Source organism: Microtus ochrogaster, unplaced genomic scaffold, assembly GCF_000317375.1.
Source record: "Microtus ochrogaster isolate Prairie Vole_2 unplaced genomic scaffold, MicOch1.0 UNK15, whole genome shotgun sequence".
NCBI classification, from domain to species: domain Eukaryota; kingdom Metazoa; phylum Chordata; class Mammalia; order Rodentia; family Cricetidae; genus Microtus; species Microtus ochrogaster.
In genome coordinates this window covers 4,688,914-4,702,333 of record NW_004949113.1, presented here as the reverse complement: position 1 = coordinate 4,702,333, position 13,420 = coordinate 4,688,914, and the positions used below count along the sequence as shown (strand labels likewise).

Sequence of the window (13,420 nt, the reverse complement as noted above, 5' to 3'; positions counted from 1 at the left end):
TGTGTGTATTTCCTCATGCCGGTGGTGCTGTCTGCATTCCTAAGTCCAGCTTTTAGGTTTTTAGTGTTTAGATTTTTATGCAATCCCATCCTGGGAATTTTTGATTTTAAAAGCTTCAAGTTCAAGCAAGTTTGGTTGAGCCTCCCAAAGAGCCTAGGGTTCTGGATTGAGGAGCTTCACTGGGAACCTTTACTTTTCAGGGAACCACTACCACCTCCCAGCAGCAGTGATCTGCCCAGCAGAGCCCCAAGCGCTCCCTGGCTTCCCTCCAAATGTGCATACTCCCCTCCTACATGCCACCGCTGGGCCCATATGCCAGCACTGATTCCACTTTAGAGATACTTGTGACTGAGGGGAAAAGGCAATGGGGAAAGCAGGCAATTGTCTGCAAGTACTGTCGGGTCTTCACGCTCTGAGGCCTGAACAGAACTGAGCGGACATCATGGGTACAGGCAGGGGCGCTGTACGAGAGTGGTAAGAGGCTGCTATGGTCCATTCGTGCTGCCCGTCACCCCTTCCCCCATGTGTAAGTCCATGAAGGAGATTAGCTTTCAAACCCAGTCCCTGGAGATACAGCTAAACCTCCCTGGCACAGCAGAGGCAGACTCTCCACTGTCCATGCCACACTTTCACGGAGAGCAGATGGGAAGACACCAGGTCAGGTTCACTCCGTGGAAACAGCTTAGAGATGCTGGGGCTGGAGAGTGACTGCTGAGCCTACGGGGAAACTCAAGCAGGAAGAGGAGCCAGGGTGGCTGCCTGCTGCTCCCCAGAGGCCTCCTCAGACATCAGGCACTGTCAGGCAGCCTTGTAGATGGACCTGCCCTGGACGGGTGAGTGGAACTGGCTCTTGGATGGCCAGCAGGGTTTTCAATTTGGCATCCCTAACCAAACGCCTTGCACCCAGTGTCTCCCCATTACCCAGGCTTCTCTTTATCTTTACCCAGATACCACGCTCCTGTGGGTTCTGTTTTGGGGGGGCCACAGACTTTAGTAGCCTTGACCGCCTCATTAGGTGGTAAAGAACCAATGGACTTTCAAGTTCTGCAAGACTAATTTTCTACAGCAGATGCCAAGTGGGCACTGGGTTGGTAGAAAAACTGCGTGGAGCCCAGAGACAGAAGTGAGCCAGCAGGCTGGGATGGGTAGGGGCACCTTCAGGTGAGAGGCAACAGGAAGATCCTGGGGATAGGAGACATATGTAAATCAGGGGGAGCACAAGATGGACAGACCACCCTTGGAAGCATCATGGGCCTGCCTACCAGGCCAGCACTGACCTGCACCCGGGGCACAAGCCTGAGAGGCCATGTGGGTGCTGGAAGTGAATGAGGGGCTGCCCCCCACGTCCCAGGCTGCTGCTGGAGCCCTAGAAGGAGGGTCCCTCTCCTTTCCACACCCTGCCACACAGGCCTGCAGTCAGCTTGGAACCTCTGATGTTTACTTTGTTCTTTCCCAAGTTCAAAAGGAGCTCACAGCCCTGCACACCAAGGCAGCCTTAATCTCTTGCTTCGCTCCCAGCTGGCCAGTTAAGGCGGTTAAGACTCAGGATTAGGGGCAGCTTTACAGAACAACCCAGGAGCCAAAGCCCTCCTCTCCGGGGATGGCCAGAGACTCCTTTTCATCTTCACGCCTCACATGGCCCTTTTTCTCCCTTAAACAGCTCTCTAGCAGCCAAGAGGCAATGAGCTTGGCCAACAGAAAAACAAAGACGACATTCAGGAACCAGTTTTCTCCCCTAGCCAGGAGCACAGAGGGATACCATGGCCCCAGATCCAGCAGGTGTATGGCTGTGTGGCCAGGGCTCAGGGGCCTCTGTCCTTGACAGTGTGCCATGCCCAGTCACATCCCTGCCCTAGGGCAGACTTGGGCCACTACAACAGGAGTAGCCAGAGAGCCCCAAGTGGGCAATGGGTCCAGGATTCTTCCAAGGGTCTCAAAAACCAGACAGGGTCCTTGTTTTCCTGGGCTGCTCAACACTGGCAAGGCATTCTTCCCATAAGGAGTAACAGGCAGAGGGAAGCATTCTCTGCTTTTGCCTGCCATAGTCATGGGAAGTCAGCTAAGCCACGTGGGCAGTCCATAGCAACAGGCATTAGCTCCCACTCTTACAGATAGGGACACAGGCATTGCCAAATAAATAAATAAATAAAACCAGCAGGCTAGAGGCTGGGTCCATGCCACTGTCATTAGCTCAACAGCATGGCACTTCTACTGGAGGAAGGAGGGGTCTTGCATAAGGGACCAGAGGAGAGAGGCAAGAGGCCAGAGGCAGGCTGGGTATGACTATGTTAGAGCACCACATAGATGGACTTGGGGAAAGAGCTGTCATGTGCAGAATCCAAATGGACACTCACTCATTATCACTGACACCGCCATAGGCGGGTAGGCCTGCGATGGTCTGCCAGAAGCCTGGTAGCTCCTGAGTACAGGAGCTGGGTACTGGGAAGGTTTTCATATTCACTGCCCACCCCTTCTGGGTTCTGTGGGCCTTTGCCCCACCCTAGAACCACAGACAGCCTACTAAGACCCACATACCTTCTAGCTGGAAGTCGTCCTCGTCCTCCTCACCAAGTGCCTCTCTGGAAGTGTCACCCACGAGCTCCTGGGGAAGACAGAGCAATGGGTTACCAGACAGTAGGGCCCAGCAGGAACCCACCTGGCTAAACTGGACAGGTAACACTGAGCACAAAGTACCAACCCGACTGGATAGACCTAGTCATGTGATAGCACAAGTGGCTTCTCAGTGTACAGCACCCTGGGGAAAACTGCCCAGGGCCCATAGGACCCACCTCTCCTAGAGACCAAGCCCACTCTCCCACTGGAATGTCAGGTAAGGTCAGCGTCCCTTGCATGGCCCCCTCCCTGTCTAGCCAGCTTCACAGCCAGACTCAGAAAGCATTCAGTCTAGATTCTTCCTCCAGACAACGTGGGACCCTCTCTGCCCTCTTCTCTGGTAAATCCCTGTTCCCCTCAAGGCCAAATCTAGTGCCAACACATTGGCTAATGCCCTGGGCTTGTATGCCATGACTCCAGCGATCCTTGCTGGGGCTTCCACGTCTTGCCCATGGTCCTGTTTTCCCACTAGCCTGGCCTTGGCGCATGCCTGATCTGCCCCCTCCATAAGCTGATGATGTCTGGAACCACTGTGGCAGGGGTCCTTCCTAGCAGCCTTTTCGAGCTGCCGTTTGCAGACTGTCATATCAGCAAAGGGAATTTCGCTGTCCTACAGGCTAGGAAAAGTCTGAGATGTGGAGAGACTAAAGCCCCAGATGTCTGACTCACCCCAGCAGGCGAGAGATACAGAAAGATTAGACTGTATCTTGCAAAATGGCTTCTCTATTTATTGGTACTCAGCCAGGAATTTTGAAACCTAAGATTATTTAGATAAAGTTAAACAAGAGCTTTTAATGTGAGACTTCTTCACCACAGTTATCAACATAGGAATCTCTGCTCTATATATTGCAGTGTGGGGCACACATCCCAAGGGCCCAGTCTGGAAAATACTCCTCTTGAAGAAAGAGGAGGACAGAAAGGGGTACACCATATTCCCTCTCCTAATGTCACAATGGTTGGTCTGATGATGCCTCTAAAGTCCAGCAATGACAAACACTGGAAAAGCCCAAACACACCAGCTGCTACCCGATGCCTCACTGTGACCACAAAAACCTTTGCCTTGGCAACACCAGCAGAGAATACCAACCACCCAAACTCGGCACTTCAGATGCTTAAAGAACACCCAGGACCGCCTTGACGCAGCATAGCAAAGAATGCTGGGTACAGTGGGTGCTCACTGGATAGAGCCACAGCGGGGCTTCTAATCTTTTACTTTAGAGACAAACAGCTCTCTGTGTGCATGCAGACTAGACCTTTCTAGACACTCCTTCAAGGAGGCTGAAACGTGACTGTTCCTGCTCTTGTGTTCCATTTACTTCAAACCCTGGTGGCTTCCTTCACTCCCCTTCTTGCCAATTATCGTAATCACTGAACATTTCCCAGGCTTGTAACCTGGCTGTTTGTGATAACAGAGTCAGAGTTGACAGGGAGTCTGGAGGCAGTGACAGGCAAGGTACACACACAGGTGGCATCATCAGATGGCGGGGACACCCCAGCAGCCAATTAAAGCCCCACTTTCATGCCACAAAGAATGCTGCCATCTCTTCAGCCCTGAAAGGCTAGCAGGCAGTGCTTGTGACAGGAGCACCAGCAGGCTTGAAGGGGACAAAGGCCTTCAAGCTGGGTCCTCTAGGAGAGAGTGGGCTCGGCACTGACCCCAGTAGCCCTGACAGGCATACAGCAAGGATGCTGGCAATGACAAGTCTTTGAGGTCCTGTGACTTTCTACTGGTGTTACTACCATATCACCCCAGCAGTGCAGCCACGGAAGCTATCTGCTGATACTGCACATCCACCATCAGCACTGCGAATGACGGGTCCTGCACACCCGCAGAGGGTGAGCTTACACCCAGTCTATGCTCTGCAACACACTGCAGTGTTCCCTGGGCCACCCCAGGGTCTCGGCATAAACTGTTCATTGTCTTTCGACCCAGGAAATGCAACATGGGGAGCTAGCCCTGGGTCATGCCCTGGCTTCTGGGCTCTCCTAGCATTTGGACTCGGGTGAACTTACACTATGGAGAGAAAGCGAACACTCACTGGACACTTCCTTCACGACAGGCAGTGCTGCCATGTGGTAGAGAGCCTCCTCTGGCCATCACAACAGTCCTGCTCTGCCCATCTCGCAAGCAGTGAGAGTACTCAGAGTGCTTGTCCGGCATGTCCAGCCTGTGCAAGGCCCTGGGCTCCACTCACAGTAATGCAAAAAGGGAGGGGATTGGAAGGGAAGGAGCAAGGAAGGGAGTGGAACCCTCTCTACTGTAAGTTTGAGGCCAGCCTGGGCTACACCTTATCTCAAACAAACAATGCATAAAACAGGGTCTGGCCATCAGCTCTGGTGGCTCAGAGATTAAGGGTTCTGATCTACCCAGTGGGACTCAGAGCAGCGCAGCTAGCTCCTCCTTCTCTGTGGTTTGGGCTTGGTCCTGGGTCCAGCCTGGCCATAAGCTCATTCCACACGGCCACGGGCCTGGAGCCTCCTCCTGCAGGAGGCAGATAGGTGCTACGGAAGCTGCGCACTCAGACCTCCAGCTGTAGTGAGCCCCATAGGGCCTGCGGCACAGAGGGCACAGAACTGGGCTCGGGCAGTCAGGGGTGGTGCAAACACAGCTCGCTGCACAAGCTAAGTCTAGAAGGTGCAGCTCAGCCTCCCATGTGCCTTGGCTCTCCCTCCACAGATTCGACCCATAGGACAATTTCAGAGTGACTTTGAGGAGCAAGGGAGGGTTCACCTCCATGCTGGAAGATCAACCAGCAGTGACTGCTATTGCTTCCTCTGTCTTCACCAACAAACAACTATCAGTACGTGCTGGAAATGCTGGGACTGACCAGCCTCAGCTGGCCTCCCATAGCAACCACTGTGAGGTATGCTGTTAGTATACCCACTCTATAGATGAGAAAACCAAGGCAGAGCAGTCTCGAGACTTGTGAAGGCTATAGCTCTTACACGCCAGAGAGAGGCCGACCCTTACCACTGCACCTCCTTGTAGGAGGCCTGTATCTGGGGCTTAGACAAAGGACTATCTAATTCCTAGGACCCAGGGCCTAGGCCCCATCTCCTCTGGTCCAGGACTGTGGGCCTCAGACTTACTACAAGTTCTGACTAAGACTAGAGGCCTGGCTTGGTATTTTGTCAGGACACGTGGCCTTTAAAGTCCCAGCTCTGTCCCTCTGTTGCCCCTGGGAGCCCAGCCTCTACCCCTCCCTGGGCCCCAGGAAGAGCAACTTCTCCGGTCACTGGTGTACAGCCCGCCGAGTCCTGAGCTAAGAGGCACAGGCACACTGCCTTATAAGGCCTCTGGGACAGAAAACCACATCAAAGTGGGGCCTTGGGGAGTGTTGGCGCAGGCTAGGGATTTTCCTCTTTGTTGTTGGGGCTTCATGCTCCTGAATTCAGTCTCCCCCATGCAAGGCCCCAGCAGGTCTCTGTCAATCTTTCTGTTCTCTAAGAGGTAACAGATGTGGGTGCCACACATTTTTTTAAGCAAACTCTTGGTGCCCACAGAACTCGTGTAGACTCATGTACCATGTAGACTCAGGAATGCACAGGACTGAGACATTCCAGGAAGAGGGGCACAGCCCAGGCCACCCCAGAACCCTCAGATCCAGGCAGCCTGTCCTAGTCAGGAAAGTACAGCAAACTCTTTCTTCCACGAACTCTGCAGACACAGCCCAGCCTCACTAAATAGCACACCCCACCTTCTGCTGTCAGAGGCAGGGCAGGGCTAGTCCATGCTCCAGTGCCCAGGTGGGCCCAGCTCGGGCTCAGCCCTCCCCACAGCTGAGTGGCAATAAAAGTGTCACTGAACTTGACAGCTCCATTTTCCTACTTTGTAAAATGGGAGATTTTTTTTTTTATGTCAAAGAGGAGGCAAGGAGAAGGGATCAAAATGTCCAGGTGGCATCTGATACAAAGTTAAGAACCTGGATCTCAGTCTCTCCCATTTTTCTGCCATAGCCTCTTCTCGTGTGCGCTCTCAAATGTCCTCATGGTCCATCCTGATAATCAGTCACCTAGTTCCCAGCAGCTCTACCCCCTCTGAGCGCCCATTTAAGTTCACTGACATCTAGGGCCAAGAGATTCCCCAATGCCACCAATATATAGTGTGGGTCTTCACTGTGGGGTGGTGGACTCCTCTGCTTGCCACATGGAGCACAGCCCACAGAGAAGCACGGGAACACATGCAGGAGATACGATGCCACTAGTGTGCACCTACAAAACAGTGACAGTATAAGGGACCATGTGGCACACAAGAGGCCAGAGAGGGTATGGAACGGATGCCCTGGCCACTCACTGGGAGGGGAAGGAAACACAGAACCTCAGTCAAACACCTAGCCTTGAGAGAATCCTTTGAGTGCTCAGAGATGAGACAGTGGTCCCTTGGGCTCCATAGGGGCTGATTCCAAAGGCATCCACATCCAGGGCTCTGAGGGCTTAGACAGAACAGCACAGTATCTGCAGAGCCCCATACCTCCCTCGAAGTCTCTAAGCCATCTCTGGACGGCTCTCAGTTTCAACAAGTGCAGCTGTGTAAGCAGCTGTCACACGGCTCTGTTTAGAGAGTGACAGCCAAGAAGAGAGTCTGTACTTGTTCAATACAAAGGTTGTTTTTCCCATGTGTATCTTCTCTAGGATGAATGGGTGGGCGTAGAACCCACAGCCACAGAAGGCCAGCTGCACATCCACGTGTCGCCCGGGCAATGAGATCCTGACTTCACAAGACCGCAGATGATGGCCCACTTCACAGAAGAGGGACCTGGAGTTCAGACAGATGGAGAGAAGGGTCCAAGAGATCACAGAGAAGAAACGGCAGAGAAGGCTGGGGTCCTCCAGGCCTAGGAGGCTATGACCTCCTGGTTATAGGACTCATGGGGCATCTAGCCGCCAACACCATCAGCAGCTGATTGCTCTTCTGTGGCACATCCAGGGAACAAGAGATGGGGAACCAAGGCTGCTCACCACCCGGGCCTCTCTCTCTCTGTGTCTAGCACACACCACGAATCTGGACCTCCGCCCTCTCAGCTCCCCAGACTTCTCTAGTCTCAACCCATCCTACTCATGAGCACCACAGGCCATAGGTGCTGGGAACTGCCCACCCAGGTCAACAATGAGCAACGCACAGGGGCCAAGATACAAAGTCAGTCGTCATCCAAGGACTGAGGGAACAGACAGGGCTCCCAGAAGCACTGGCTCCCGTGACAGAAAGTTGGAGCACTCTCTCCCCAGGGGTAAGAGGAACACAAGCTCCCTGGGCCCTAGAACAGTATCAGAACCAAGATCTCTGCAGGCTGCTCCCAAAGCCTGGCAGCTTCTCTCCTCAAGTAGACAAGAATGCAAGGCAGAGAGCCCTCAGCTCCTCTAGCAGTCTGCCAGACCCAGGCCTCCCGCAGTGCCTGGGTCTTTCAGGAGCTGGGAAAGACACCTGCCTCTCTGGCTATGTCTTGCCTCAGCTCCAGCTCCCAAAGTCTACTACTTTAGCCCAAACGGAGGTCACAGAGAGAGGCCAGTGAACAAAAGGCTGTGAACCATCTCTCTGAAAGCAAACTCCACATGATGGGACCTGACTGATTGGTCTTGGAATAGTACCTGCTACATTCATTATATATGTGTCCAACCTTTGAACATCTCGACACAGTATTAACAAAAACCCTGCGAAAAACTAGGCATTCTAGGTAAGTTTATCATTTTGTGTTAAATTGCATTCATAGCTTCCTGGGGTGCCTATGTCTTGTGGGCCATGGGCTGGACACATCCGCCAGGTGCTGAGCAAATGTGATAAATGTCTTCTGGACAGACTTTAGCACCAGGAACACTGCCCCTACCTCACCTCCAGGCATCACAACCTGGGAGGGTGACCACCACCATCACATTAACCTCTTCTCTTGCAACAGCACTCAGGCTAAACTTGTCCCTTGTTATAGAATCCTGACTCTTATAGACCTAGGACCAAGCCAGAGCCTACTATAACTAGAATCCAAGATTCTGGCCAAGCTCAGGAGCCATGGGAGGCTTGCTTGTGCCACCCTTGCCCGTGCCCCTCCAGTTTCCCCAGCTGGCCCAACTGCGCTGCTCAGAGGAGGAAGGTAGCTCTGAGGCACTGGCAGGTCTGGCCTTCTGCCTAGGCTCACAAGGAACAGCCTCCGTGGCTCCAAAGACATGGAGTAGTGATTAAAATTCCTTGCATTGCTCCTATTTTTATCTGCCTAGGATGTAATCAGAGTGCTCCTTGCGGCGCCCCCAGCTGGCCCCCACAACTAAGCATGCAGCCTGGATGCCTAGTCTGCTGCTAGGGAGATAGACATCAGACATCTGGGAGGACCCCACAGGACACAAACGATCCCCAGAGATGGCTCTGCACACTTCTGGCATCAGCCAGTCATAGCTCAGATCAACAAAGTCTCCTGCCCAGGCTGTCACTCTGCAAGCTGTGGAATCTGTGTGCTTTGGAATCTATAAGACACTATCAGCACAACTTCCTTCAAGACAGTTCCTACCTAAGCCTCTTAATATTCTTCTCCTACCCAATGGAGCACTGAGGTGCTACAGATAGAACCTAGGGCTTCTACATGCTAGGCAAACACTCTGCCACTGAGCTCCCCAGTCTTCTTTTTATATTTATACCTTTTACTTTAAGACAGAGTCTCAATTGCCAGGCTAGCCTTAAACTTGTGATCCCCCTGCCTTGGCTATTGAATAGCTGCAGTTACAGGTGTGCAGCTGGCTAATATTCAAACGTCTTCAAGTATGTTAAATATCCTCATCCTCTCCCCCTCCTCCTCTCCTCGGCCTTGCAATGAGATCAGTGAAAACATGGATGTGAGTCCTCGTTATAGTTGAGGCTTTTGAGGGGCATTTCACATTGAACAGACACAGTCATTAAAATGCCAGATGTCCACTACTCTACCGTCTCCAGTCCCACCCCACAGAAGAATAACAGGCAGGCTGTGAGAGAGGAAGAATGTGAAGAGCACATGGCGCAGTCCCACCCCTATGGCAAGGCTCACTCGAACAGGAGGGGAGGGAGAGAAGGGACGGAGCAAGGCAAACAGCAGGGACTCCCAGGCTCTTCCCATAAAATAGCAGTTACACTTAGAATATGATTTCTATGGATGGAGAAAAGAAGGCTGGGGGGAAAATAAGCCCAAACCAAGAGGACTGGTAGTGTGTATGTTTTCTTGTGTTGAATCCCAGGATTTGAAACAGGAGTCCTGGGGCAGGAGAGGCTGTGCAGAACAGCCAGGGCATGGGCATAGCCAAAGTCCAGAGACATTTCTACAGTGGAGCCCTGGAGCTCACTGGGGCATGGGGGTACAAGCACCATAAGACCAAGACCACAGTGATGCTAGGAACTAACATAAACCGAGTGTGACAGCCGTCTAGTGATATGCAGATCTGGTACCTCTCTAGCTAAACCCTCCACAGTGCCAAGTCTGAGACCTGATGCTGTCCCAAAATGAACCCTGTGGATACTGAGGTTCGGCCTGCTCATCCGTGTCTCCAACTGCTGTAACGGGCAAATGAGTTATGCATAAAGCAATGAGCTCACATCTGGAGCACGGACTGTCCTTCTCAGTTCCTGGCTGGGGCCTTCACTGTCGCTCCACTGTCCTCTCCTCTCTGAGGTCTTCAGGGATCAGGCATCTGTGCTGTCCCAAAAGGTACATGGTCAGGCTGTTGCCTTCCCACATCCTAAGTTCCACTGACACTGCCAGGCCACTGCCTGTCACACTGCTCACCTGGCCAGTCACTGGCCTGCTGCTGCATGGCTGACACCTGACGACAGGAGTGGCCAAGGGCTCTTGAGCACTTCTGACCACCCCACAGCTGGAGCGAGTGCAGGCAGATCTCATGAGTTTGATGCCAGCTTGGTCTACGTAGCGAGTTCCAGGACAGACAGCGCTATATAGAAAAACTTCGTCACAAAAGGAGAGAGAGACGGGGGGGAGGGGGTTCTTTTTGCTTCCCCACAAGCCAATGAGCCCAACCCATCTGTGCTGGGTTACCCTGAGCTCTCTGCCCTTGGTAAGGGTCGTCTCACACCCTTCCACTAGTGGGGGGCATATACCTCAGTTTCCCACATTTGAATCAAGAGGTTCAGCCTGAGGACTGATCTGAATCCCAGAGCCTACACAGCCTGACATACAGGTGCACAAGGATCACGCAGAGGTGAACATGAGAGACCGGCTGCCAGGGAGCCCACGTGAGACCCAGTCTGGAGCCCTTCCTGCTAAGGGACGAGTGGGCAGCGTAGCAATTGCCCGTGTGTCCCAGCAGACAGGAGCACCTGGTGCCTCCATTTCCACGTTCTGTACTGTGAGAACTGTTACTACCCTCACCCCACTCTCTGATCATGCACTGCCTTTACACTAAAATGTTAATTTTTTTGTTTCATTATTATTAACAAAGATGTGGCTTCTATCAGACGCACCATAAGCCTATGCATTCCACACCAACCCACAGCTTCTCCAAGCCCATCTTCCCTGGTCTTCCCTGTGCTCAAATACAGCAGTCTCCACTGCTGCCCAGGTCAGACCAGGCAGTGAGCTGAGGCTTCTCCTACAGCTTTTCCTTCCTTCCATCCATCAACACAGACTGTAGGCTCCACCCTCCAGCCACAGGCTGACACCACACACTCGCATCCCCAGTGTGTCCCAGCACTGACACCAGGACGACAGAGACCGTTCTCTGCACTTTGCTCCCCACCACTACTTTATCCAGGCACCACCCATGGTACATCATCCACTGATCCCCATTCTCTGTCCGCTACAGTCATGGTAGACACCCCTCCTTGTTATTCTGGTGTGTGGCACATCGCCTACTTGGGCCTCTCTGCACCTACAGCATCCTCTTTCTGGGCTTGCTCTTTCTCTAGAAAGCCCTTCTCTCCGGTGTTTTACTATTAATTTACTATTAAATTTATTTTAAAACGCAGCCCCTCCCAAGCATGAACCCACTCGCTTCCTTAGTCTTCTCTGGGACTCACCACCATCTGCAATACTACACCAGGCCTGACAGGAGGCATGCACCAGGCACGTGCTGAGCAACCCACGCAGCTCTGTTTACAGGCTGAGAAAACATTCTTTACATTTTCTCCAAGAAAAAAGCAGTGGCCCTAGAGCCCAGAGAACATGAGTGCCTCTGCTAAAATTATCCACATCTTCCCACACATCAAGGTTGCAGAGACAGCACCAAAAGTGCTTTCTGAGGCTGTGCCAGTTGGCACGCAGGTCACCTGATGTACACCACCAGTGGCAGAGAAAAGGCAAGGCGCTGTGCCAGAAACCGGTATGGCTAGTACCTGTGTGGCTAGTGGGGTTTACAGGAATCAACTGGAAGAGTGATGAGCTCAAGGTGACAGGGTCTCCAGCTACCACACAGTGCAGAATGCTTCTGCGCACTGGGCCACCTGGAGGTCCTGAAGACCCCCCCTGCTTAGCAATCTAGGGACTGACTGCTGGTCCATTAGCTATACTAGCGCTTGGATTCCAGAGGTTGGCAGGAGACCAATGGAGCATGTCAACTGAGCTATCACTGGGAGCAGGTGAAGAAAGAGGAAGGCGTAGTCACCACCACACACCAGATTTCATTGTCACATTCTAGGCAACCCAAAGACAGAGAACACCCTGGGTTACAAGAGGTCACTGTTTGCCCTTGTATGGATCTCAGGGTCCCATGCCATTGGTGGCCTGAGTCTGGCAAAGGCTGTGTGGCCAGCAGAGAAGGAAGGAGGCTGCTTAGGTTCAGGGACAGAAGAGATTCGCAACTGTAGCTTATTGGTCTCTTACCTAGAGAGACCAATAAGCAAGTATGACCCCCTTTACAGGTGAAGGGCTAAGGATCTGCAAGGGGAAGCAAGAAAGAGGTGCACCCGGGAAGGACCACACCCTTCTGTGTAGGCCAGGCCCCTGAGGACCAGAGTGACCTGGGGAGACTGCAACACAGGTCCACACAGCCTCTTGTCACAGGCTGGCATCAGAGCAGGCAGAATGGGAGACCCATTAGGGACGCCCCCAGACAGTGGTGTGCCGTACATGGGCTTTGTGACCCTCCCACTCCCAGTCTACTTGTGGACTTGGATGAGAAACCTGAGGACAGATGGGGAAATAGGCCTCAAAGAGACAACTTTCCAGCAGTAGAGCCACCATCAGAACCCCAAAGACCCAAAGTAGGGGCAAGAGTTTCCCAACTTATCCAGACATGAGCAGGTTCTGCGTGCAGCCAGTTCAGACCCAGCCGACAGAAAGATCATGTAAAGTATTCAGGGGTCCCCCGCGTGGAACTTCTCACACCTCTGCAGCAGGGCCTAGATAGAGAGAGCCTTTGGTAGGATGACTGGCCCCCCCACCCTAGAGGGCTTGGTACATGGGACTCTCTGAGGCCTCCCAGCATCCATCCCTGCGAGGTTTCCTCAGGAGCCACCCCTGGTACCTGGTCTGAAGGCTTGGAAGTGGGTGGCCCGGGAAAGGCGCAGGAGGTTGCTACCCATGGTGAGTCTGGGCAAATTCTAGAGAGATGTCACAGTCTAGAAGTCCTTACAGGACCAAGCCAGAGCCCAGAATCTACCCAGAAATGGCACCTTTGCCTCTTCCTTCCTTCGTGTGACTGTCTTGGGACATCCTTAAGAAACCAGAGACACAATCCTCACCTTAGGTTCTGCTTCTGGAATGCCTGGCCTAAGAGGAGTTCCCACTGAATTATCTGTGGAGTTGGGGAGCTCTAACCCCATGTGGTGACTTCCCAGGCAGTGGACAGGCCACTGGAAGGCCAGCTGCTGGGGCTCATACAAACCAGACAGAATGCGTCCAGG

General features: G+C 52.9%; 1 protein-coding gene across 2 annotated transcripts in view; it reads right to left on the bottom strand.

The window, feature by feature from the left end:
- Nucleotides 1–13,420, bottom strand: part of Nkd1 (naked cuticle homolog 1) — a 66,948-nt gene that overhangs the window by 16,422 nt on the left and 37,106 nt on the right. Inside the window, exons 1-2 of one of the 2 annotated variants that reach the window (XM_026789189.1) lie at nucleotides 10,350–10,373; nucleotides 2,536–2,602 (exon numbers count right to left, since the gene is read on the bottom strand). Coding sequence is in view for 1 of the 2 variants with exons in the window: in XM_005367041.2 (XP_005367098.1) it covers nucleotides 2,536–2,602 (67 nt within the window). In the remaining variant the exon portion in view is untranslated. Of the gene's footprint in view, nucleotides 1–2,535; nucleotides 2,603–10,349; nucleotides 10,374–13,420 lie in introns of those variants that run through there. The other variant, XM_005367041.2, reaches the window with a different exon arrangement.